The following is a 27,206-nucleotide window of genomic DNA, read 5'->3' as shown; positions in this document are numbered from 1 at the left end:
CTTACGCAGTTTTTTTTTACAAAAAAAGGTTCAGCTTAAGCCAGCCTTCTTGCTGATAAGGACAAGCGAAGGCGCTCCACACCCTAGATGTTTGTTGAGCTTCAGATTTTTATCTAAACAAGACAGAGCCTTTTAGATTTCTTCACAGCTTTTTGTTTCATTTGCAGAGCAAATCAGTAACAACACAGAGACTCTCAAAATGGATCAGCAGCCTCATTGCTATATATTATACTGCCAAAGGTGTAGCACCTCTAGACAAGCTGACAGCATGCTCAACCAGAGTGCTTTCAGTCTCAGCAACATTTGTGGCACATGTCCCTATTGTGGACGTATGGAAGGCACTGATGTGGTCTTCCATTCATACGTTAACCGGACATACGGTTGCCCACTGCATCATGGGAGGATGCAAATGTAGGAAAAGCAGTTCTGTGGTCCATCTTCTGATGAGACTTTAAACCCCATAACCTGGGGTTACCAGCTTGGGAGTCACCTACAGTGTAATGGACATATGCAAGCACTCGAAGAAAAATGGTTACACACCTTCTCATAACTGTTCAAGATACATTGCATATGTCCATTACATGATCTGCCGTTCTTCCCTGATGGAGTCTATCATTGGCTTCCTTGCAAAGGAACTAAAGGAAGGGCAGAGCAGCTGCGCCCGCATTCTGTGCAGGAGGAGCCAGGAGGTGGGCCAAGCTGCACCCATGGTACTGTTAAGAAAACTCCACAGCACAAGTACACTGGACACACACATGGTCTACAGTTGTAATGGACATATGCAACACATCTCGAAGAACAACAGTTACAAGAAGGTAAGTAACTATTTTTAATTGAAACTGAGATAAAAATAATTAAAATACTTCCACTGATACTAGGTTTATAAAAAATATGTCCAGTTCTAGAAAATCTAAGTCTTTGGTTTATTCTGCAGACGATTGACTTGACTCCAAATCAATAAAAAATATTCAACATTTTCAGAGACTTTTTATTATTGAGTTAAACTTGAACTGGCTTTTTTCTTAACCTTTTTTGTGGCAATGTTCTTATCAGGACAAGGAAAGTTGATTGTAGAATAATAATAATCTAACTGATCATGTTTATCGTTAAGCAAACATGGGGAAATATAGTATATTGTGCAGAGACAATAGTCCTGACTTTTTCCCTCCCAGCTAGAGCTGGACAGAAGTTTTTGGATAGATAGCTTATTTGCCAAAAAATGCAGTTTCGACTGATGTGAATTTGCTGAATACTTTTGGCACGCACTATTTTTTGGGGGGGAGCTTAGGTGCTAGTCACAAAATGGCTAGAGAATGCAGTGGTCACCCACATTGCAGGAGAGTGCCCTATCCCGTGGGCTATTCTAGTGTGGCTCTTTCTCAGTCTGTTGAAGCTGTTTGATCATATAGTTCATTGGAGTAGGGACATGAACTCCTGTCTGAGTGCCCTAACCAACAGGCGATAAATCCATTCTTTTCTTCTTTCTCTCCCTTCCTCCATTGACTATTCAAGTAATTCATACGAAGTGGGTGGCTTCAACAGAGAGAGATTGAGAAAGACCCACCCAAGACTATCCTATAGCCCTAATACGTTTGGACACTCACCTGGGAGGTGAATCCCTTCTCCATAACATGGAGTAGCCCGTAATAGACTCTTCACCCTCAGCACAGGTGCTAAGAGTCTGCATTAAGATGCAGAATATTATCAATAACTTATGCTGGCAGATGGATCTTGTTAGTTCTAACCCAGATATAAAATGTTGGAGTGTCTCTCTGAGGAAAAGGAAACAAAGGGCTGACACAGGGATCCTGCAGGGAAGCTTTAGTACAAGCTGAACTTGGGGAGAAACTTTAGGTCAAAATTTTCATACTTAGGCATTGAAGTATTACATTCATGGAAGCAACAGAAGTATAGGGTGAAGTTTTGATTTTAGTACTTTCATAGTACCAAGATACATCTAACTTTTTTTCCTAAAAAGTTCTATTTGAGACACGAACTGCTTTGTGTTGAAACAAGTGGTTAAGTTTGAGTTAGACTTTACTATACGTTCTTGTACTATGAACGTGTGAAGTACTCTTTGGTGGGAAAAGTTTGGAATTTAGTTTGTGTCAAACATTAATTTTCTCATTTGTACATTTTTTTTTGAGTATACAAAGTTAAGGAGTTTGCATTTATGTACCTTGTTATAAATTCCAATCTACTGATAAGACAGTAACTAATATTCTGTGTATATATATTCTAGTACTGCGGATAAGTAATATCAGAAACCAAGGCTTATACATTTTAAACAAAAAATAAAAAGCTAAAGTTAAGTTCAAGTTGACACTTGAAATTGGCTTCTTGTTTAACAGGATGTGAATAGATGTATTGAGGCCCTAGATGAGCTTTCTTCGCTTCAGGTCACAATGCAACAAGCTCAAAAGCACACAGAGATGATCTTGACACTAAAGAAAGTAAGGTTTGCAACTTCATCCTAAGCAGCATAATATATTGCATCTTTATCCTGAAAGTATAATGTATTGTCTGTCCTTTTGAGTTATCATTTAAGCGGATTCAATTCATTGGACCTTGTGAAAGTTCCTGTTTTGTTTCTTTAGAAGTTTGATTATAGTTAGTGGGTTAAGCATTTTAATTGCACTTAGTTTAATATGAAGGATGAGCAAATATTTGTTTAAAAATATTTAAATATAGGATGTGCACAAGTATGTTACATCTTACGCATGTATCTTCAGATACGGAAGTTCAAAGTTAGCCAGGTTATCATGGAGAAATCCACTATGCTGTACAACAAGTTCAAGACCATGTTTCTGGTTGGGGAAGGAGATTCTGTCCTCTCACAAGTGCTGAATAAATCACTTGCTGAGCAAAAACAGCATGAGGAAGCAAATAAAACCAAAGAACAGTGGAAGAAAGGACAAAACAAGAAAATGGAAAAAGAAAAAGAGCAAACAGGTATGTGGTGGTGTCCTCAAACTTCCCCCTGGACAGCTTAACTACATTACCCTAGACAGTCAACTGGTACATGGAAATAGTTTCTATTTTCCATAAACCCATGTTGATTGGCATTAATTAATATTTCCCTTCTTTAACTCTTTTATTAATCAAGTCCCATATTAATCCATTAGCCCAGGATTGCTGACAGATCTATAATTAGCCAGGTCATCCCATTTACCCTTTTTAAATTTTGGCTCAGTAGATTTCTTCCAGTCCTCTGGAACTTCCCTGGTATTCCAATACTTAGTGAAAATCTACCAGCAGCCAGCACTTTCAAAACTCTGGGATGCAGGTATCTGGACCTGCTGAATTAAAAATGTCTAGCTTTAATAGCTTGTTTAATGTTCTAAGTTACTAGTGAAATGGAAAGTATTTCATCATCATGATGATATGATTACATCATCTGGCTCTTTCCCAAATACAGAACAGTAATATTTATTGCACGCTTCTACTTTTTCTGCATTGTTATGGACAATTCTGCCAGTTCCATCTAGTAATGGGCCAATATTATTGTTAGAATTCGTTTTGTTCCTAATATATTTCAAATATTCCTTATTTTCTTTAAATTTGCTGGGCATAGAGAGGAATTGTAGAAAATAAATATCTAACTTCTGATTTATATCCATACTATTAACTTCCCCTTTCTTCCATGTGGAGCAGGGGGTAGGTGAGTGGGTGTGTGAAAATTTGCTTTCACTTTCTCTCTAAGCCATGTTGTTTTTAAACTTCCTTCTTGATATTGGGATTGTTGCTTTTTGAGCATGTAGTAAATGTTCTTCAGCAGTTCCCAGTTATTATTCACATTTTACCATTTAAATTCTTTCTCCTAACTGATTTGGCTCATAATTGTTTTCAGCTTTGAGCCATTGGCCATTTTAAAGCACCAGTTACGTTTACTACTGGTTTGGACTTTATTCTGGGCACACGCAAAAAAGTACAATCAAGTCATGATAACTTGTACCTAAGCCACCACTAATTTTTAATTGTGTGATCAATTCTTTTTTATCCCTCAAAATAAGATCTAATACAGAATTCCCCCATGTCGGATTCAACACTTTTTTGATTAGGAAACTATTGTGTACAATACAGTAAAAGCTGTGTTGTTCGGCACTTTATCAGCTGGAAAGCTCTATTAACCGGCATTACTGACATCTCCCAATACAAATCTTCAGTCTAATAACCGGGACTAACATACTGCCCAGGAGGATTGCACATTCTACTTTTATGCAAAAGAGGAAGAAGACAAGTAAGCAAGCTGATACCAGGAATTTATTCAAAAAGGCGGCTTCCAGGGTGTGTCATAGGGTCATGTGTTGTGTTGTCGTCCGTCCCGTTTCTCTCCCCCTACCTCCCACCCACCCCCCAGTTCAGTAATACCAACTAGGTTGATACTGTCCACTTAGTCAGATTGCGGCAAAACTTTTGGAACAGATGTCCATCTTTCTCATTAGTAGGTAGTGTCAATACCATTTGACCCAGTCACAGGTGGTACTTAACATTCTCACTGTTTAGGCCACCAATCCTAATAATGAACACTAAAGCAGTACTTGGTTTCTTTATCATGCTTACCTTTTTATTTCTGCTTTCTCATAATTTCCAGCAAAATACTGGAGCAACAGACTATTTAGAGAATTCTCAGGCTGACACAATTTAATAATATTTGAAATTTCATCAGTAAATCAGCGTCATACTCTTCTTCCTCACTGCAGCCTCTCCACATACCTGTCCCTCCTGTAGAAACTGTCCTCCCTTTCAAGTGGAGAGGGAGCCTACTGCAATTCCGTAGTAAAAATAGTTGTCCTTGGTATCTCCAGTCTGGCCAAAACCAATAAGATTGTTCTCTTCACATTGTTCTCTTGATATTTCCAACGTAACTTTTGTAAACCTAGTACTTCTGAACTTAGAGACTTTTCCAAACCTCCTTGAGTTTTTGTTTGGGAATGTGTGTTGTGAAGGACAAGAACAAAGATTACCATGAAAGCAGTAGTTTTTAGCAATAATTTTTATACTGTGATACAGCATTGCCAGAGGGCAGCAGGAGAGTGTTAGAACGGAGCCTTATTCCCTGTAGAGGGAAGAAAGTTTACTATAGATTAATTAAAGCACCTGAAGCCGGTTAGAGCACCTGAAGCCAGTCACCTGATAAAACCCCCCTGCTTCAATCAGACAAGGAAAGGAGTTGAAGCAGAGTGGATTGGTGTTGGAGCAGAGAGCAGTTTGGAGGAGTTGAAGCAGTGTGGATTGATGTTGGAGCAGAGAGCAGTTTGGAGGGGAGCAGAGAGCAGTTTGGAGGGAAGCAGAGGAGTGTTTGGAGAAGTGCTGCGGTGGGCTAAGAAGACCAAGACCCTAGGTAAAGGGACACCTGGTTTGTGCAGAGGGAGGGCAGGAAGCCCCACAAGCTGAAGGGCAGGAGAGGGAAGTAGCCCAGGGGAAGGAACGGCGAGTTCAAGTGGTTTACCGCTATCCCTAGGGCCCTATGCTGGGACCTGGAGTAGAGGGCGGGCCTGGGTCCCTCCCTCTCCACGCCCCTCCTCTAGGACACTAGTGGGGCAGTTAATACCCCAGTTCAGGGGCAAGAAACGGTGCCCTGAAACCTCCCCAAGAAGAGAGAGCGTGAGACTCATCAAAGTAGTGCCAGCAATTTGTCACAATACTTAATGTTTATGATATTTTAGATATTCTTTATAAAATGGGGAATGCTTGCGGTTTTTATTTAAATATTCAAGGAAGTTATGAGGCTGAATTGGGTATATAAAATAGGCCAAAACCTAACGAAAAATGTCACAATACCAGCTTTTGCTTTTTAGATACTATTTCAGTTTAAAGTTTCAGGACTAAGTGTGACAAACTTGTACAACACGGAAGTTGATACTCGCCACAAAAGGATCCTGTGGTAGCTTAGTTTTGCTTTTTGCCTACTTAATGCACTATGCCAACATTGTAGAGTCTTTTTTGCTTTGTAATTTCAAAGGTTCAAAGATACTGAATGGAGGGCCTGATGCTCAAGACAGTAACCAGTCACACCATAATGGAGACAGCACTGAAGAAAAAAGAGACAAGCATGAAGTTGGCACTAAGAAAAAGTGAGGGTAGTTTTAATCTTTGTAACAATGAATTATACTTGTTCCTCTGTTTTAGAAGGCTTTTTTAAAAAAAGAGTAATAAAACTTAGCAATATTGTTAAGTTACTACTTTAGTCATGTTTTGGGTACTTGACTGATATTTTACAAGGTTTTTCCTAAGGATTGTAGGGAAAAACAATGCCAAGTCAATATTTGTCTCAACGTTCAAACTAAAAGTGAGGAAAAAACTGTAGGATAAAAATAAATGCTTCAGACTCTTACTTTGATATTTCTTACTCTAGAAGGTCAGGGGCTGATTTTACAAAAAGTAATGGTAGAGGACAGACCATTTCAGAGTTTCAGGTGTGAAAACGACACTGCAATAAACAGTCCTGATTTACTAGATTTCAGACTGTCTAATACAACCACAGGTGGAAACTGTTTTAAATTTGGAAGCAAAGGCAGCCCAGGTTAAGGGGAAAATATGACATAGAAAATGATGTGAAACTGCTGTATTTCTACCATCAAACTTTTTTACAAAATATCTGTAATTCATGTAACATCCACTGATTAATAAACATGTTAAATTGCGAATTTTAATTATAAAATTCTCAAAATACAATCAGTTTATTCAAACTGTTTTACTATGAAATCTCAAAATACTGTGGTGAAGGGGGGCAGATTTATTAAATGTTTTGAGAGGTTCAGGTGTTGTGTTCTGATCAAGCTGTTTTCTGCTTGTTTGTGTTCCTTAATGGTCTAAATATTTAAAAGGAAAGCTTTGTAAAATCACTTAGGTGGAAAATAATTAATACATATCACTCCAAACCTCCTCCACAACATTGTCTGTCAATGTGGTGCCATATAGACAAGGATGGCAGCAGTATGTTGTGTGCTGGGACAGCAGTACCTTGTGTGCGGGGAGTAGACTGGCTATATTATGGGGTTTTAAAAGATGAAAGAAACTTTAAATCACTTGTTTGCTGAAACCTCCTCCTTCGGGTGCTTGTCCATATACTATGTTCTGCTAGTGGTGAATGTGCCCAGTGCACTTGAGTTCATATTCTTTTAGTGACTCATGTTGGGGGGCCGTGCCTGTGACCTGAGTGTCTTGTGCTCCTCATTTCCATTTCATTGCCTGCGGCTATAAGTTTAAATTTGTAGAGGCAGGAAACCTTTGCTTCCTATGCAGCTTCTTCTTATGTAAATAGTTGTAGAGAGTAAGGTGCTTGGTCATTAGTTTGGCTTTAGGACTAGTGCTAGAGGTTTTGTTTGATAGTTTTTCTTTCTTCAGAAGAAGACTCACTTGTTTGTTTTTTTGCCTAAGAGTTAGCACTAATACTGGGAATTGGTCATTATGACTGAATGCAAATCTCCAGGCTTTAAAAATTGCCTTTTGTGTGGGGTTGTAATGCCTCTCAGTTGTGGCATACCAGATGCTTGTTGAGTCTGGATAAGGGGCACTTTACAGAATGATGTCATCTGTAAATGTTTTTCTAAAAGAACCCAGAGAACTGGGGAGATAGTCTTGTTTGAAATTGTTCCTTTGAGTGAAGTTAAGGAATCCCTCATCAGAGTCTGGGATGCCTGAGTCAGAAACTTTTGAGCACTTGTCATCTAAAAATTCTCCTGATGGCTCCTCTATGCGTGGAGCTGAAGTTCGTGTTTCTAAAGATGCTTGGCAAAATCTCCAAGGCCAGGGGGAAGAAGGAGCGCCAACTTCACAGAAAGAGGAGATTTAGGGATCCTTCACCAGATCCCCCTCTCAAGCCTCAGACAAAAAGGGTAGCATGAGGCCTAAAAAAGGTGTCTCTGGCACCCAGTCAGGCACTGGTCACTGTGCCTTTGACCAGCTTCCTCGGTACTGCATAAAATACCTAGTACTGACCTCTTAGGATGAAGCCTCTAGTACTGATGTCTACAGTACCGTCTACCTTGGTTCTGACATGTAGTTGTCTGCCTTGTACCAGTGTATTTGGTACCAAAGGCCTGTACATGTTTCTTCAGTACTGGGCTCCCCACTATTAGCAGTCATGAAGGTGTCTCTCTGGTTCTGACTGCTGCTCCTACACCACTATTGAGTGTGTCAGCAATACTGACCAGAGCAGAGTCTGGGGGTGCTGCCTGTAGCCTAGCTGGTACAGTTGCTTCTCCTCAGGATCGAAGGGAAGTTTCATTGGCTAATTCCATGGGGTATAGGTATTCAGGCCAGTATACACTTGATAAAGAGAGCGTCAAGAGCTGTCTTATTACCGTAAACCTAGAAGCTGTAGAAGAGATAGTACTCCCTAGTATCCTCCTCGTTGGCCTTATTGGACTCTCTGGGGAATCTATCATGCTAGAACGCCAGTGTCTGCATCCGAATCTAGGGCTAGATCCCCCTTCACCTCACTTGAGAGCCTTACAGCCTGCTGAACAGACTAGTTACAGCTCTGATTAGTAGTCACAAGCAGAGGACCATCCTGTTCCAGCTCATTTGTCATCCCTGGATGAGGTGGTTCCTTTACCTCAACCCCAGATGGTTACAACATATTCCACACTTGTTACACAGAATGGCTGACACTCTGACAATTTCAGCTGAGGTGGTCCAGTAAAAAAAACCACACAAGTTCCTGGACATCCTGTGACTCTGGGTACTAGTAATTCTTGAAATGCTCCTCAATTAAACTGTTTTAGAGCTGGCTAAGTTGCTCTGGCAGATGCCTGCAACATCAAAGAGAGCAGAATGTCACTACCAAGTGCCTTCAGAGGGTTTCGAGACTTCTTTTTATATTTGTTCCACACCCAGGTCTTAAGTGATTTACTACGGTGTATGAGAGATCAGGACAGAGCCAATCAAAAGACAAGAACTCTTTCCCCCCCTCAAAAAAAAAAAAGATTTACTTGGATGTAAAAACTATTCTACATCATCTCCAAATTAGAATTTCCAATTTACCAGGTCATGCTGGTGAAATATGATTATTTTAATTGGGACTGCATATCTGCTTTTGCAGACAAACTTCCTCAACACAATTTGGAGGAGTTTGTTGCTGATAGGCAAAGGTGCATAAATTCTTCCAAGCAGCCCTTGATGCTGCAGATACAGCCATAGATCTAGAAATTCTCAGTTGATATGAGGAAGTCGTCATGACTCCAGTCACCAGGGATTTCTAAAGAACAAATTACAACTGCGGATCTTCTTGAGAGATGTGAGCTTTTCAGTGCTAAAACAACTGAGGCCTTACACTCTCTGAAGAACTCCCATGCTATGTTGAGATTCTTTGGTGCAGGAAAGTAGACCAAGGGTAAGTATCTCAAGCCTCAAGCACAGCAAAGTCAATATTTTTACACCGAATACAGGCAACCTGATCTACTTAAGAAGTGCCAAAAATTCCCTAGACAGAAGTCAACTTTATTCACCACCCTGTTGCTTATCAGCCCTCATTGTCCTCAAGGAAGCAGATATGATTTCTTGATGGGAGCAACGTAAAAATTCTGTAGGATCCTCCTATTGTATCCTCTCCATTTGGGAATCATGTTTTTAAATTTTGGGGAGGATCTGGAGCACCACCATTACGGATCATGACATCCTGGAAATTGTGGAGATGGTCTAATGCATTCAGTTCCAGATCTCCATCCCCTCTCCTGAAAGTATGCTACTTCAGGAGATGGAATCACTTCTGAATCTCAGAGCAGTAGAGTAGTTCCTCAAGATCATAGGGGAAAGGGGTTTTACTTATTTTCTGTTTCCAAAAAAGAAGGCGGGTGGTGTAATCCTGTTCTGGACTTGAGACAGCTGAACACTTTCATTTGCAAGCTGAAGTTCAGATGGTGACTCCAGTATCATTAGTCCCAACCTTAGATCCACATGACTGACACACAGCTCTCTACTTCCAAGACCATATTTTCCATATAGCAATTCACCTTTGCCATAGAAGGTATCTGAGACATCAAGTGGGCAATTCCCACTACCTCAAATTTAGGGGTACTACATACCTTCACACTTATGGTGGCCGGATTCCTAAAAGGCCTTGTAAAAGTATATCTCCAAATTAAAGAACCTCCATCTTCTTGGGATTTAAATATTTGTATTGACAGGGTTAATGGCCCACCTTTCTAGCTATTTAACTGCATGTTCCTATTTCATCGTTCCATCAGAACAGCCTTGCTAGAGGTAATGACATCGACCAGAAAGATAGGAGAAATGCAAGTGCTAGTGGCAGGGCCTCCATGTAGGTCTTCTCATTTAAGACATGGTGTCTTAAGATTTTACTGAAAGTAATCTCTGCATTTCTTTTAAATTGGGTTATACACCCATATGTGCTTTTTCCTAAAACTACTTTCAGACAAAGGCAAGACTAAGCTTCACACCCTAAATGTTCTACGGGTGCTCTTTCTTCATAGATATAACCAAGTCAATTACAGTGTACTGAGACTGTTCACAGCCTATAGAGACAGGGTGAAAGACCAGGCAATTTCAACAGAGATTGAATTTCTCCTTTTCTTAAGATATGCTATGAATTGACCAGTGTAGACCCAGCTCATTCTATTTTGCTTTTTTGAGAAATGTTCCATGCTGGAGATATGTAGGGCACCTACTTGGGGTTGAGTGGACATGTTTGCCCCAGCGTTTCACCATAGTGGAAGCATCAATATCTGAAGCTAATTTTGATAGGTCTGTCCTACAACTATTAAGGTAGACTCCTAGCACCCTCCTCCTGTAAGCTAGGTCACTGTTTAAGTGCCACCAACAGTAGAATACGTATGCACAAACACTCGAAGAAGAAGAAAAAACTGTTACTAACCTTGCAGTAACTGTGGTTCTTTGAGATGTATTTTCCATATATATTCCATGACTGGCGTCCCTTCCCTGCTACTTCGGAGTCTAACACCTGGCTTTGGTATTGGTGAAGGAACTAAGGGGTGGTTGGCCCTGCCCTTTATGCCTTTGAAGAAATAAGGATACTTTGGAGGCCCCACCCTCCAATGGACACTGCTGGCCAGAAGAATCTGAACTTGAGTTCATTGGGCACCTGTGTACCAACAATGGAATATATATGTCCAACACATGTGGAAGAACCACAGTTACCTTTAGGTAAGTAACAGTTTCTTATCCTTGCTATTTGGCATTTGCACTTAAACTTGTTGGTGCAGTTTTAATATTTCACTAATGTCCCTTTTTAAAACTCAAACGAGAGAAAGCAAGTATCTGCTTGTAAAAATAAGCTAACTTTCTCGAATGTATATTCTTAGCTCTTGGCATTTGAGTTTCACATGGTTCTCATGTTTTCTGTATCTCTCTGTAATATATGGGAAGAGTCCCGTAAGAGTGGAATGACTATTTCAGCACACACCTGCATTCCCATTGATGAAAGAAAAAAAAGTAAGGAGTAGAGAAGAGGAATTAAACTGGTTATCCTGGGAGTGTTGGCTGAAACTTTGTAAACTGTGGTTAGCAGAGGGAGATCTTTGCCTTATCTACACACATTCAAGTTAAGAAGATAACAATTTCTAATTTTTAGCTGATTTAGTTAAACCAGTGCAAACCCATGTGTGGATACTTGTAAGAAATAAGAGCAACTGGAACAACTTATTTTGATTTTGCTTTAAGCCTGTTCCCAAACAATTTATGCTAAACTGAAATAAGCCTGGTTTAAACCAAAATAAGAGTCTACACATCCATTTGCATCAGTTTAGGATTAGAATTAGACTAAATCAGTTCTTAAATTCACAACTTTTGTTAAATTGGCACAACTTTCTCGTGTAGAGAAGCCCTTAGACTACAAACTTGATTCTTTTCCATGATAAAACTGACATTCCCAGGTTAGATGTCTTAAAACCAGCCTTAAACTTATGCAATACAATCTTGTCAACCAAATAGGCTGCGTCTCCAGCTGTGAAGTGAAATTTTCTTACTGTCAGTTTTTTCACAATAATATAGCTGAATGAATTGTGTTATGCACCATATCACTTAACATTTACATTAACCTCCTTTACTAATCTGTTTCTATTCACCTGGTTTACTGTATTCATATGTTTTATTTCCTCATTCTTTTATACAAAACACCCTAAGGTTATCTGAGCAAACAGTCCATAAACTTGTTTCTAAATTTACACTGCAGTCTAATGGACAATAGTGCTCATGTAAACAGTTCTGTACTACTGCACAAAGTAATCACAGATGCATCTTTAACCCATCTGCTAGCTAGAAAAATCTGTATTTTCATAACTTTTGAAGATGTATTATAATAGCTTGAGAAAACAGTGGAGAGTTACATCTTTCCCAGATATGTTCAATAGGGACAGGTTAAGAAGGACCCTTTTCCCCCCTCCCCCTCCTTTCTGTTTGACTTAATAGGCATGCTTACCATTTAACTAAAATATCTTGTAAAAAATCTGGACACATGTTGAATAATTAGTGCACTGGAACAATATTAAGTTACAACTAGTAATTTATGATGCATCACATTACTTTAACGTGTTCACACGAGAGAAGTCTCAAGGTCTATTAGCAAATTGTTCAAAGAGGATTAGTTACTAAATGAGCATGACTAGCTGGGAAGGGTGAATAACATTGAGGCTTTTAGTCTATAAAACTACTCTGGGTCTAGTAATCTTTACTTATTGCATAGGGAACTTCACGTTTGGCGTGAGGGGAGTATTAACCTCTTTCTGCTTTATTATTTCTCTAGAACATCTGATGAAGAAAGAGAGCTTGAAAAAACATCAAAGGACTCTTCCTCTGAAAATAAATGATACCACTGGAATTTTTTTTAAAGTATAAATAAGAGGATTGTTTAAGTTTTGGATTTCAAATGCAGACTGCTGAAAGTTTTAAATAATTTTATAAGCATAGTATTTTAATGTTAAAAATTTTGTGGAATAAAAGTCCCCTTTAACCTTGGTTTTAAAAGTATTTAAACATTCTTGCTGGTAGTTTTGTCCAGTATTATACAGGCTATACACAGTTCAAATGTGAAAAGAAAGTCCATTTAGGAAACTGAAAAAATGCTTGTATGTCACAGGAGTTAGAGCTGTAGTATATTTTTATCTGACTGCTGTATGTTAATGTCTAGTTAATAGCAGGAAAAAGTATAAACAACTTTTTAAAACTGCTAGACTGCTTCATTTGTATAAACCTATTCTCTTCCTAAAATACTGACCTGTTTGTGCATAGTTTTCAAAACTCTGATGTTTGTCAGATTTGTCTTTTCACTGTGTTTTGTAGGAGTTGACAGCATTTTTATAGCAATTAAAATGTTAATGTATAAGTATACTCAATTACTCATTTTTTTAAACAAAAGTTTAGTTTTGTTCTTGCAACCTCATTGTGCCAATATATAATGCTATGTGACCTTCCGTGGTATGTTTTTGGTATTATAGATGTCATACTAGGAAAAAAAATGACCTGATATTTCTATTGTACCTATTGATGCACATAGATCAGTAAAGATAGTCTTGAACAATTTATAAAAAGTAAAGAATTTAAATGGATACAGAAGCAAGTGACTGTGCATATTTTTTTTGTGTTGGGAGTTGCTTAAATTAACACCTGTTCATATGATTCAGAAGTATCATTGCCAACCCCAGGTCTAATTTTGAAAATCTAAAGGAACAAGAAAGAAGATTGATCCAAGAGTTTGTCTTGGAATTAGTTTAGGCTACAAGACCTAAGTTTCTTTATATCAAGGAAACACTATAAGGAAGACTTTCAAAGCCACAAAGGGGACAAAGCACCCAACTCCTATTGAACTCTCCTTTGTGTCCTTGAAAATATCCCCTTTTCTCTCCTTTTTTCGTGAAATACAAAGATTAACATACCTTCCCTGTGTCTTATTTTAAAACTTATTTCAGGAGGTAGACCTAGACAGTTGAGATTTTCAAAGTTCTGCAGAACTTGAATGTATCTTTGTGAGACTGAATTTAAGAAAATGAATGTAGCACTCCTTTGACAGATAGGATGGTGAATTTAGAAATCCAAGCTCAGCATTACACCTGCCAGTGTCCCATCAGATTGATAATTATATATCATCTGTGGGAGGCTGAAAATGTTTAGGTGTCAGGGATTTGTTCTGTATATAGTGTCCAATTACTTCATATATTGCAGTGTTTTTACCCAATATTCAGTCATGTTTTTCCATATCAAATGCTGCTAGATAGACAAATGTAGGTGTGAAGGCAGCAGGTGGTTCCCTATCATCAAAATCACTAAGAGAAAAGGGAAGTATTGATATTCTGTTCCATTAGTACTTTATCAGAAGGTTGTTTCTAGTATTGGAAAGTTAAAATTGTTTACTGTTGTGAAACAGTCTTTGCAAAACTGTGGAAGTTTACCAGCAGGGGCAGAACTTGCCTGCCAACCACTATGGTGTTCAGGTGAAGGGAATTTTTACTTGGCCAGCCCCCCCAAAAATAAAAACAGATGCTGGGGCAAATAACATTTAGGAAGTTTGTTGTACAGAATTGTTTTCTTATAGTATTCATTTTTAATAGCATAGTGATTGCATTATTGACACTAACATTTCAAACTTGAGTGAATCTAATCGAAGATATTTATATAACTGTGTACATATACATACATACTGATCCAGTTAGGCAGATGCTACAGCTATCATTGGTGTTTTGAGTTTCTGTATCCAGATGCACTGGTCTCATCACTGAATTTGATGAGATTAATTCCATGTTCCCTGACTCTTCATGCGTCTTTTACAAACCCTTAAATTAATTTGACTGTGGATATTGTATGAAAATATTTTCTAACAATTGCAGGAGCAATACAATATCAAATCATACTGTTGCATTGATATTCTACACTGTTAGTCTCAGTACAGCTTAGTCTGTATGTAGGGAAAAGAAATCACAAATGCAAAATCATATTTGAGATTTAAGACAGTGGCCTTACCCCTCTTGCCTCATTATCTGTATCTATTACAACAGCATCTTTTGTTACATCATCACAAAACCTTCCACTCTAAGAAAAAAGCAACTACATATGCCTCCATTGTTGGAGGGGAAAGATACAATTTAAATACTACACACCACTTTATTTACCATATCAATAGAGGAGCAATAGGAAAGTGTCTCAGATAAGAGTTTTAGCATTCATATTGATCTAAAATAGCACAGCCCATCTTCAGAATTATTTAGAATAGGAGGGTCTTCCAGAAAGGGCAGATATGCTCTGCAGTTAGAGCATTTCTATGCAGAAATCAAGCACCAAAATGATCTAATTTCAAACTAACCATTCTCTTTTTTCCCCCCCAAGCAAGGATCAGGGCCTGGTATGTCTACATTGAAGCTGGAATGTGTAAATTCAGGCATGAGACACAGCCATGCTAATTCTAAACAAGCTAGCATGCTAAAAATAGAAATGTAACCATGATGGCAGGGAGCGGCTATCCCTCCTCTCCTCCCTAAGTATGTATTTATGGTCTTAGACTGGATTGTACTGGGGGGGTAGCTAGTCCCTCCCTTCACACCACCACAGCTACACTTCCCTTTTTAGTGTGCTACCTTGATCAGCACTAGCATGGGTATGTCTCCTCAAGATGGAATTTATACTTTCCAGCTCTAATGTATATGTACCCTCAAGTAAAAGGTTCTTATAAGGTCTTGGCCCCTTAGGCACTATTTTCTTGCATTCTGCAAAGAACTAAAAATCAGCTGCTGATCAGATCCTGAAATGAAAGTGGTAAATCTGCCTGGTTATAACTCTTGCTCAGTCTCTGCCTCTACTTGCACAGGTGCTCAGGAGAAGGGCTAAAAGAGTGACTGATTGGGGGGGGTTGGGGAGGGGAGAATGCCTTACATAGTTGAGCCCCTGAGGTTCATTAGAATGGGAGTCTTATGTAAACTAACTTACTTCCTTGTTATGTTATCTCTTCACAGGACTTTGTTGACTAAAAATATTTTGTTTGCTAAATCATTTCAGCATCTTAGAATGACCTGTGGGCTTTGGGCAAAACTAGTAGTTAAACCTGATGGGGCATGGTTTATTTTTCTTGTCTTGTGTGCATTGTACATTGCTAGAACCATGCGTTCCTTCTACAACAACCCACAACTTGAACATGATCCTTCAGCCAGGCTTCAAATGCAACACTATAGAAATGATACTAACACAGTGCCGTGAAGAAAAAGTTTAAGATCATTTAATATACGTTCTAGTTGGCCATCTCTGTAGTGCAGGTCAATAGCAATGTCTAGGTAAACTCTCTCATTGGTGTGGCAAAAAACTTGCATTACACTTATCAAAAATAAATCCTCTTGGCCAACTGCTTGCTTACCTAACAAAATATATAGAGTACCATGTGCCTGTGAAGACAACTTAACCAACAGAATAAGTGGTGTATTGTGGAGAGTCAAATGGAAATGAACAATTTTTCAGTGCTTATACTAAACTTAGCTTTTTGGAACAAACTTCTTGTCATTCTTCATAACAGTAGCAGTGTAGGGTGTATTAATGTGAAGACCAAGAGCACTGCAGTTTTTTTCTTAGCTGGCTGTAGGGCATAGATGGAAAGTTTAAGAATCACTCAGTTTTATTGCATCTTGTAAGTGAGACATTTTTCTAAATTAGCACTTAATATTAATTGTTACAAATTAGTTAACATACAGTTCTATAAACTTAGGCTCCATTTTTTAAATTTCTCAATTGCACAGTGTCAAAACTATAGATGCAAGGATTTGTTTATTTTCCTACATGTTTAAGGAAAAAACTCCCTATACATTATCTGAATTAACGTGAACTAAAATTGAGTCCCTGGGTAGCTCAATGTTTATTTTAAGTGGTTAGCTGTATGTGTATTGATGGAGATATCTATGTCTGTATTGTCACGCATATCTATTACACATAAAAATTTAACTTTTACATTAGTAGTTTTCCTTATAATTTTTATGCTCTAACAGTATTCATGAAGACTAAGTAATAAAGCACCAAAAATAATACATATGCAGTGTCTTTCCCTAGGTCCCCTAATCCCCTTCAACCAAAACAGGGATAGCTATATATAATATCTAGGGAAGGTCTCCACTATTTTCCTAATCAGGAGTTTAGAACAAGTAAAGTAGAGAGGGTTCCTGAATGCCCCATCTCAACTTTTAGAAAATACTTAGTACCATAAAAGGACTAGCCCTCAAGGAGACAGTTAAAATTTGCAGTGGGGACAGGCAGGGTTGTGAATCTTTAGCCCAGTTACCTGACCCTGATACAACACAATTAAGTTGTGTCTCATGATAAATGTAAGTGGGTCCCTAGACTCTACTGTTTTCATAGTGTAGATGGGTCTTTCTATTTAAACCTGGATATAGGTACTATATAGTCGAACTAATATTTAGCCTTAAGTATTAGAGTTTAAATTTAGCATTTCTGTTGTGCAGGTGGATAACACCATGTCTATTATGCTTCACATTTTTATTAATGATATAGTTCCATTGCTGTGCATGACCCTTTACAAGAGAGGTTATAGCCTTGCCTTGAGAAACCTACACTCAAAGGCCCCAGTCCTGCAGATTAAGCTGCATAATTGGACCATGGACCCACTCAGTGTAACTTGCTATTAAGCACTGAATTTTAGTACATCCATAGATTTAGCTCCTGTGCATGAGCAGTTTTTGTCCCTTAACCAGAAATATATAGAAAACACAATTTGCATCCATACTGTTTGCACTGAGTGATTAAGAAACTAAACAATCCCTCAATTTGCAGAATTGATCATTGATCTTTGTATACTTAATTTTATATTTTAATTCTATTAAAAGTTATGTATTAGGTGTAGCAAAATAAAATGTCTTCCTTACAGGATATTAAAAACACCACCTTGAATTCCACCTCCAAATTCAACAGTAGCCACTGCTGCTCCCAATATAACCCTCAACTGTCTACACATCAAAATTAATCCAGAATAAGGTAAGGTGAGAATTTAAAACAGATTTTCCTCCTATGAAATGTATACACTGTACAGTTGGCCAAATGCATTAAGGGAGATGGTTAGGAGTTCACTTGTTTCTAAACCAATCGACAGGGACTCCACGCAGATACCAGTGTGGACCGTTGGTCAAGCTCCTGTGCCATTGTCCACCTGGCCCTCAGAATAGAGAGCATAGTGGCAGTGTCTGGACCATCACTGTGCTCCAGCAATCCCTGGCTTAAATTCTGGCTCTTTGGGGTCACAGGCAGCTGGGTAGAGTAACACTAAACTACAGCATGCAGGAAGCTTTCAATCAACCCCAACATGGGAGCTGCAAATGGCTTCTTTGCAGCCTAAAATCTATTGTGTACATATGAAAATTTGGGATTCTGTACTTTATTAGAAACCCGTAAGAGTTTAGTTATAAAAGTTGTTTAAGTTCAAGTACACAAAAGGTTGTTACAAGGAGGAGGGGAAAAAATTGTTCTCTGAGGATAGAACAAGAAGCAATGGACTTAAATTGCAGCAAGGACGGTTTAGGTTGGACATTAGGAAAAACTTCCTGTCAGCGTGGTTAAGCACCAGAATAAATTGCCTAAGGAGGTTGAAGAATCTCCATCACTGGAGATTTTTAAGAGCAGGTTAGACAAACACCTGTCAGGGATGATCTAGCTAATACTTAGTCCTGCTGTGAGTGTAGGAGAGTGAACTAGATAATCTCTTGAGATCCCTTCTAGTCCTATGATTCTCTCACATTTTCTTTTGCTTGAATGACAGGGCTAGAGTCTGGGAAGGTATAAATCCTTCCCTCGTCAGTCATCTTGTACTGCATTCTAATCTGTCTTTCATGGACATGAAAGACAGTCATGGTTCTCCTAAGTTATTATTTCCACTTGTTTTTTTCCAAAGTGGATTAAACTAATTCAGAATAAGGCACTCTTACTCTGGAGTAAGAGAAGCAACACATGGAGTTCGTCAGGAGCAGCTATTCTGGAATCACTCTATGTGCAGATGCGCTATTAGCAAACTGTCACCACATTCAGTTTCTATGTGATCTCAAAATGTAGCCTTGTGTAGAGTGCATTAAAACAGTCAAATGTTGATGGGACAGAGGCATGGCTGTGCAGCTAAATCTGCAAACAAAAAAAAACCTTACTCACTTTATACATGCAGATGGTTGCTTTACACTGGGATTTGTACACCATCCACATGCTTAGAGCTGGTCAGAAAGTGTGTTGTATTGCTCAGGAAAATTTTTTTTGAAGAAAACATATTTTTCAGTCTACCCACGGAATTTTGCAATGTGTCCCTATACCTGTTCTATACTGCACTGTGTTCTGGGTACTGATCCCACAGTTCAGCTTCAAGCAACTGCACATGTCCCTTTCACTGTAGGTGTGTGCATATCTTGTGCACAGTTGTCAGATTTTTCCCTCCATGGTACCCATGGGGGCAGTGTGAGTGCCCTCTGGTACCTCGCACCACTGCACACAGGTATAAAGGGCCACACTGCCCCTTCCTACTGCCAGTGACTGTTGTTGGAGCTGCAATCCTTTCATTTGCTAGTCTTCCCTCTTTCAGTGTACATAGTACCTAGAGTATTAGTTTTCAGTCTATTGTATTCGTACGTAGTTAGATATAAGAATAAATTTAGAGTATTTTTCTAGAGGGGCATTACCAGTTCCCAATTGGGTACCAGACTAATGCCATCTCCTCCAGGCTTCAAGGCCTGTCGCTCATGTAACAAATCAATGCCAGTGAGCAACCCACACCTCAGCTGCCTTAAGTGTCTGGGAGAGGTGCATGTGAGTGACCAGTGTCTCATCTGTACAAGGTTCAAACCCCAATCAAAAATAAAAAAGTACCTGCTTATGGAATCTGTGTATGTTCACATCTGTTAGGAGTGCTCCCCTGATCCAACTGAGTCAAGAGGCAGATCCTCAGTGGTGGTACCTAAGAAGAGGCTACATAAGTCTCCCAAAGATTGGCTAAAGGTGCCTTTGAAATCTACGGTGAAGGCACTGAGCGAAGGTAAGCTCAAAGAGGCAGTCTGTAAATCAGGAGGGATTGCTGACTCTGAAGCCCAGGAAGGAGCTGTTCAGACCAGTTTCTGAAGGGCCAGTGCACCTTTTATTATGGGAGACTCAAGAGCCCTTTCTGGTGCTGTCTACACCCAAGTCTTTCGAGGCAGCCACAAAGTTGCTTAACCTACTGGTGCCTGCTTCCCTCAGTGTTCAGGAATCTCACCTGTACTGAGATTAGAGCATGCCCCTACAGTCCCAGCTCCAGAGTACCATTTGGTACTGGTGACTTCTAGAGTTGCTGAACCTCTCTGTTGGGTTCTCTCCAGAAGGAAGCCAGTGATAATCTTGGCAGTACCCCCACCTCCAGTCTCAAAGCCGGTCTTCCTGGTACTGACGGGGTCAGCTTCCCTGTGGTCTGAGGACTTATCAGACCAAATGTGTCTTGTATTGAGCATACCTAGTAACCCCAGTGGGATACCTGTTCACTATGTCTCGGCTCTCTAAGGATCTATGGCCTGTATATCTGGATCCTACCACCACATCAGTGGCCCTTCTAGACCCCTTGTGGCTTCCCTCCACATTCTAGAGCCTCTCCGCTCCCATTCCGCCCTTCTACATCTGCTAGGTGCCAGGAGCATCTGCAGCAGGGTTACTGCTTTCCCTCCCTAGTGCAGGCATCAGTACCATGCAGGGGAAGGAGCGGGCTGAGGACTCTCCTGTGGAGGACTGGAGAGGGACCGCCTCAACAACCCACAGCCTTCTCTTCTTCGTCTCCTTCTGAAGCAGTAGTGACTGAGTCTATGTTGCCCCCTTCTCATAATTTCAGAACTCATCAAGACTGGCTAAGGAGGGTGGCTGTAGCTCTAGATATCCAACCAGAAGATGTGCAAGAAAGGACACAGGCTCATGGACATTTTAGCCTGTGCAGGACCCTCTAAAGGTAGCTCTTCCTATTAATGAGGCCATCCTGGAACCTGTCAAGATGTTATGGCAGACCTTGACCTCCCTGTTCCCCACTGCTAAAAAGGGTAGAGAGAAGATACTATGTCCCTTCACCTGGATTTGAGCACTTCTGCACATGTTCCTCCAGGCACCCTGGCAGTTGCTGGTGCTAACAAAAAAGAGAGACAGGCCTCAACTCTGAAAGAAAAAGACCAGATCAGCAGAAAGCTTAATTCCATTGAAAGTTTACAGTTTAGGATCATGAACCAGCAGGCTCTCCTGCCGCATTACAATTTTAGCCTTTGGGATAATATCCTGTTCAAATTTCAAAGAAACTTCCAGATGAGATAAAGCAGAAGTTCATTGCGATGGAGGAGGAGGGCAAATTAGTTATCAAAACAGCATTGCAAGCGAGCCTGGATGGGGCAGACTCTGTTGCTCAAGCTATAGCTTCTGCTCTCACTATGCGGCATTCATCTTGGCCTCATTCATGAGATGCAACAGATCACTGAAGACCTCCCATTTGAAGGCCTCTTGCTCTTTTCTGATAAAACGGATGAGAGGCTTTATAGACTTAAGAATTCGAGGGTGACCCTTAAATCTCTAGCGATTTATACACTGGTAAAAAAAAAAAAAGTTTCACCCACAGCAGTCCCAGCGGTTTCATCCCTTCTTGCCACACACCAAGGACTTGTGCAAAAAGAGAGAGAGAAGTTACAAGAGGCACCCTCCATTTCCCCCCTTCTTCTGCACCTGCCAGTTGTTCTAGGAAAACTGGGTCTTCTAAACAATCATTTTGACCTGTTGGTTGAGAGCAGTTTACCACTTCCCAGAGTACTATTTTTATTCAGCCCAATTTTGACCAACTGTCTATCCCACTTCCTGAGTGTTTGGACCTACATCACTATGGATCAGTGGGTGTTAATCACAGTCGAACAGGGATACACCCTTCAATTTATTTCTGTTCCCCCTTTTCATCCGCCTTTCTAGCCCCTCTTCACAGGCCACTTTCACAAGTGTGCCTTTTCATGAGATGTAGTCTCTCCTTCTCGTGGGGGCCATACACCAAGTCCCTGTGTCATTCAGACAGAAGGGATTTTACTCCCATTTCTTCCTAATCCTGAAGGCAAAGGTGGGGTTTCAGGCCTATTTTAGATTTAAAGCAGCTAAATAAGTTTCTAAAGAAAACAAAATTCTATTCCAGCATCTATTATCCCTTCCTTAGCTACTGGGGACTGGTATTTGGCTCTTGACTTAAAGGATACTTATTTTCATATAGCAATTCATCAGAAAGTTTCATGGTTCATGGATCCTACTCCCAATTTGAAGTACAGCCTTTCAGACTGTTGGCAGCCCCTTGCATATTTACAAAATGCATGACTGTAATTGCAGCATTCCTGCAAAGGTTGGGAGTCCACGTATTCCATTACCTAGACAACTAGCTAGTAAGAGGCCAATCCAGGTCTCAGTTATTCTCCAGCGTATTGACTATTCAGTCCATTTTTGATGCAAAGGGTCTCCTACTCAATACAAAGAAATCTATCCTGACTCCGGTTCAAAGAACAGAATTCATTGCGCTGTCCCGGACTCTACAAAGGTCAGGGCTTTCCTACTGGGAGCAGAGATTACAAACAAGGCAGGTCACTGCTCTAGACCTAATAGTGCACCTTGTCACTATGGTTCTACCTCAAACTTCTATGTCACATGAGGCATACACTTACATGGTGCAGCATGCCAGACTGCACCTCAGAGAACTGTAGAGTTGGTTTGTCTGTTTGTTCACTGACCCATCATCATATGGACATAGTGGTTCAAAAACGTGCTGTGGTCTCGTCCTCCCACACTAGTGGATAAAACCCTTGAATGTATGCATGGGAGTTCCCTTTGACCCTCCACAGCGGAGACACACTGCAGTCACAGATGCATTGAATCTAGGTTGGGGAGGTCACTTAGGTCCTCTTCAGACTCAGGGGCTTTGGTCTCCACAGAATCTAAGCCTCCACATAAATATCAGGGAGCTTCAGGCCATCTGTTAGCCTGCCTGATGTTCCTTCAATATATTGGGGTGGAATTTCTTGTTGTTCACAGACAACACAGCAGCCCTGTTCTATGTAGACAAACAAGGAGGGCTCAATTGATGAAGTTATGCCAGGAGGCGATCCTTTGGAAATTTTGCGTTGCCAGTTCTGTCCTGAAAGCTGCTTCCTTCTGGGAGTTCAAAACACTCTGGCAGACTACTTGAGCAGGTCTTTTTCAGGTCACCATGAGCGGTCTCTTCCCCCAAATATGTCCAGGTCCATTTTCCAGCAGTGGGGAACTTCCTGAGTAGACCTCTTTGCAATAAGAGCAAACAAAACGTCATGTTTTGTTCTTGAGCAAATCACAGCCTGGGTTCACTGACAGGTGCTTTCCTCTTACCCTGGTCAAAAGGCCTGTTGTATGCCTTCCCTCCAGTTCTGCTCCTACCCCAAATCTTGTCCAAAGTCAAGCAAAATTCCTCTCACCTTATTCTAGTACCCGCAGCATGGCCCAGTCAATATTGTTTTTTGACTCTACTAGTCAAACCTCCACTGTTGCTCCTGAGAGATGTGATCTCCCGGGACTACGCCACCTCCTTCATCCCAGCCTTCAGGCCCTGCACCTGAGACAGTGTCGATGCGCCAACTCAGAATGAGATTGCTCTAAGTGAGTGCAGAAAGTTCTGCTGAGTAGCAGGAAGCCTTCAACTAGGTCTACTTACCTTGCAAAATGGAATAGATTCTCTGTTGGGTCTACACAAAGGTGTCACCGCAGTTCAACCTCCAGTTTACCATACCTTGGACTATAGTTTGTTTCTGAAACAACAAGAGCTATCTCTTAGTTTCATCCAAGTCCACCAGGCAACTATTCCACCCTCCCATGGATAACCAGTCTGTTTTTCCAAATCTTATTTCTAAAGGGTTTGCACTGATTATACTCTCAGTTCACAGCCCAGTTCCACAGTGGAGTTTAAATTTAGTTCTAGTAAAGTTGATGGGTTCCTCCTGTGAGCTGCTAGCAACTTGTTCTATTACACCTATCTATAAGGGTGACTCTCTTGGTAGTTATAATTTCAGTCAGGACAGTAGGGGAGATACGAGCTTTAGTATCAGAGCCTCCCTATAAAATTTTCTTTAGAGAAGGTTTTCCTTGGACCTCACCCAAAATTCCTGACTAAAGTGGATTCTGATTTTCATATTAATAGAGAAATTTACTTACCAACTTTCTTTCCAAAGCCTCATTTGAGTACATGGGAAGAAAAACTCCATACTCTAAATGTTGGAAGAGCTTTGGCTTTTTACCTAGATCAGACTAGGCCATTCAGGTTTCTGTTTCAGCTCTTCATTGCAGTTTCAGACAGAGTAAAGGGCCACCCAGTAGCCACTCAGAGGATCTCTGCTTGGATTTCCAGCTATATTCATTTATGCTACTGATTGGCTGATATTGCTCCTCCAAGTAAAGTTGTAGCTCACTCAGCTAGGTCGCGGGCAGCTTTTGAGCTTTTCCGGCTCATGTGTCCATCTTGGAGATTTGTAAGACGGCGATGTGATCATCGGTCCGTACCTTTTTCTCTCACTATGCCATCTCTCATCAATCTAGAGATGATGCCAGATTTCGACAGGTGGTTTTACAATCACTGTATAAGTAGACGCTGAACCCACCTCCAGTTCAAAGTGCTTGTGAGTCACTTACAATGGAATGGACATGTGCAATCATTCAAAGAACAGCAGCAGTTACCTCCCTTTCCATAACTGTCATTCTGCGAGAGGTGTTGCACATTCCCATTCCACAACCTACCCTCCTTCCAGAAGTCTTCCTTAGAAAGGAACAGACAAGGGTTGGAGGCAGCATGGTCCTCTATTGAGACCAATCACACTACCCTGACAGGTACTGCTGAGGGGAAAATCTCCAACTGTGTATGAGGTGTGCGCACACACGTACAATAGAATGTACATTTGCAAGAGATCTCAAAGAACAACAGTTATGGAAAGATAAGTAACCATTTTTTCCCAAGAACAACTCCCTCCAGAAGCATCTTGTGGGAGATTTGAAAATGCATTCCGGGAACTCAGGGGAATTGGGTGAAAGACATCAACCTTCAACCTTCTATTATTCTCCCAGGAACAAACTATTTCCAAATCCTTTTCATGAAATGGAGGTTAGATAATCAAGGCACTGTCAGGATGCCAAACTCTTCTAACAGAGGTGAGAAGAACTCTTGATTTCTCACAAATTATACTTGTGAAATTGAATACAGAATAAGTTTAGTTACAGCTTTACTTTTCAAACCACAAGTTTACTAGGGTTCATGCAATTGGGCAATATAACTAGATGTTTTGTAAAGCAAAATGGTGCTGTTGTGATGTAAACTCAAGTGCCTGAGCAGGATTAGAAAGCAATGTTTCTCTGTTCAAGTCAATTTTTACTGTAAGATTGTACACCAGTAGTATGAGGAACTAAGGTGTACTAGGTTTCCAGCTTTCCCTCAAAGTGAGAAGCAAAGGTCTACCTCACCATTGTGCTGGCAAAGTGCTAAATATTATGGGGTGGTAAATGCCCAAAGATTTGGCAAGGTTGAAAATACTTGGTTTAGAAATAATTATTATTCGTGTTTAACAGATTAACCACTTCCTCTTCCTCACAACACTCAAAGCTAGGAACTGAGATTTAAGATAACTGGATTCTGTAGCTAGGTTTTGCTACCTGGCCAATGAGGTCAGCTGCTTTGGTCATTAGTTTGCTCCTTTAGAACTTACCTGCATCAATGTGCAGGTTTTAATTAATTCACGCTTGTGAAGTGCTTGAGAAGCTCAGGGTGAAACATGATGTATCAGCACAAAATATTCTTTTCCTTAAAGAAAACTGGAGTACATGGATAAAAGGTGAACATCATTCTAAATACTTTTTAGCAATCTCTGTCACTGTATCAGTACCATACCTGGGCTCAGTGCCCCATTTTCATAGCACATGCATTTCCCTGCAGGAACTGAAGTCTGATGCACAGTAGGACTGAGACGGCAAGTTTGTATGTGCCAAGAAGTGGGTGCCTTAAATCTATTTTTTCACCAGACCCATTTGCCCTTCCCTGGGCCACTGAGAAGCAGAGGGCTTCACCCCTCTTCTAAGACATGAAAAGCCTCATGCTTCTCACAGGCTTCTGCCAACATAGCAACCAGCCTCTTGGCAAGGATCCACTCCCAGCTCTCATCTTATTCTTTCTGCTCTTTCAGTGTGCACCTCCTTCTCCCTCAGAAACCAGCAGCATGGAACATAGGGGACAGTTGGACAGGCCCGTGCGAGATGGTCATAGCTGGTCTATAGTAGAAAGATGAGCATGGGTCATGTCTCTGAGGACAAGAAATCCTCTCTGATCCTGCTCCAAGGCATTCTAGTGGCCACTAAGCCCACTTGGGAACATTACCATTAGCAAATGTCACAATCTCTGGTCTGCAATTTCCATTACATACAAATGGATTCTGCTTGGCAGCAGACGGTCAAGTTTGTATTCCCATTTGACTACTTTGTTAGAGGTAAGACAAGTTTTACCTATTTAGAGATTTATTCATGAGATCTAGCAACAAGAATGTTGTTAGTGGATTTTTTCTTTTTTTCTAAAAAAACTTCAGAGGCTAAAAAAAGCATCCCTGATGAATTTCTAGTGGTTCTCAACCAGGGGTATGTGTACCTGTGGGGGGTAGGCACAGATCTTTCAGGGGGTTCATCAACTCATTTAGATATTTGCCTAGTTTTACAACAGGCTACATAAAAAGCACTAGCAAAGTCAGTACAAACTAAAATTTCATCCAGACAATGACTTGTTTATACTGCTCTGTATATTATACACTGAAATTTAACTCCTTCTGGGAGTTCAAAATACTCTGGCAGACTGCCTGAGCAGGTCTTTTGCAGGTCACCACGAGGGGTCTCTTCCCCAAAATGTGTCCAGGTCCACTGAAATGTAAGTACAATATTTGTATTCCAATTGATTTTATAATTATACGGTAAAAATGAGACAGTAAGCAGTTTTTCAGTAATTGTGTGGCCAACACTATTTTTATGTCTGATTTTGTCAGCAAGTAACTTTTAAGTGGGGTGAAACTTGGGGATATGCAAGACATCAGATTTCTGAAAGGGGTACAGTAGTCTGGAAAGGTTGAGAGCCACTGCCCTGGTTGATCCCAGGCAGAACTAGTTGCAAGAGCTCTCTTGTACATGCACGCTCTCTATTCCTGATCTCCTAGAGTAAGTGGCTCTCCAGACTCTGAATGCTTTAGGTAGGA

At 40.3% G+C, this 27,206-nt stretch overlaps 1 protein-coding gene across 2 annotated transcripts in view; it reads left to right on the top strand.

Annotated features, from left to right (window-relative positions):
* PSIP1 (PC4 and SRSF1 interacting protein 1) overlaps positions 1-13,536 on the top strand; it is a 65,638-nt gene extending 52,102 nt beyond the window's left edge. For both annotated transcript variants that reach the window (XM_084628109.1, XM_084628110.1), the window contains exons 14-17: positions 2,352-2,453; positions 2,733-2,952; positions 5,966-6,077; positions 12,728-13,536. In XM_084628109.1, the coding sequence (XP_084484235.1) occupies positions 2,352-2,453; positions 2,733-2,952; positions 5,966-6,077; positions 12,728-12,791 (498 nt within the window). In that variant the 3' untranslated portion in view covers positions 12,792-13,536. The remainder of the gene's footprint in view (positions 1-2,351; positions 2,454-2,732; positions 2,953-5,965; positions 6,078-12,727) is intronic.
* The last annotated feature ends 13,670 nt before the right edge of the window (positions 13,537-27,206 follow it).

The sequence above is a fragment of the Lepidochelys olivacea genome (genome assembly GCF_965140295.1).
Source record: "Lepidochelys olivacea isolate rLepOli2 genome assembly, chromosome: 5".
Lineage (NCBI taxonomy): Eukaryota > Metazoa > Chordata > Testudines > Cheloniidae > Lepidochelys > Lepidochelys olivacea.
This window is presented reverse-complemented; position numbering and strand designations above follow the sequence as displayed.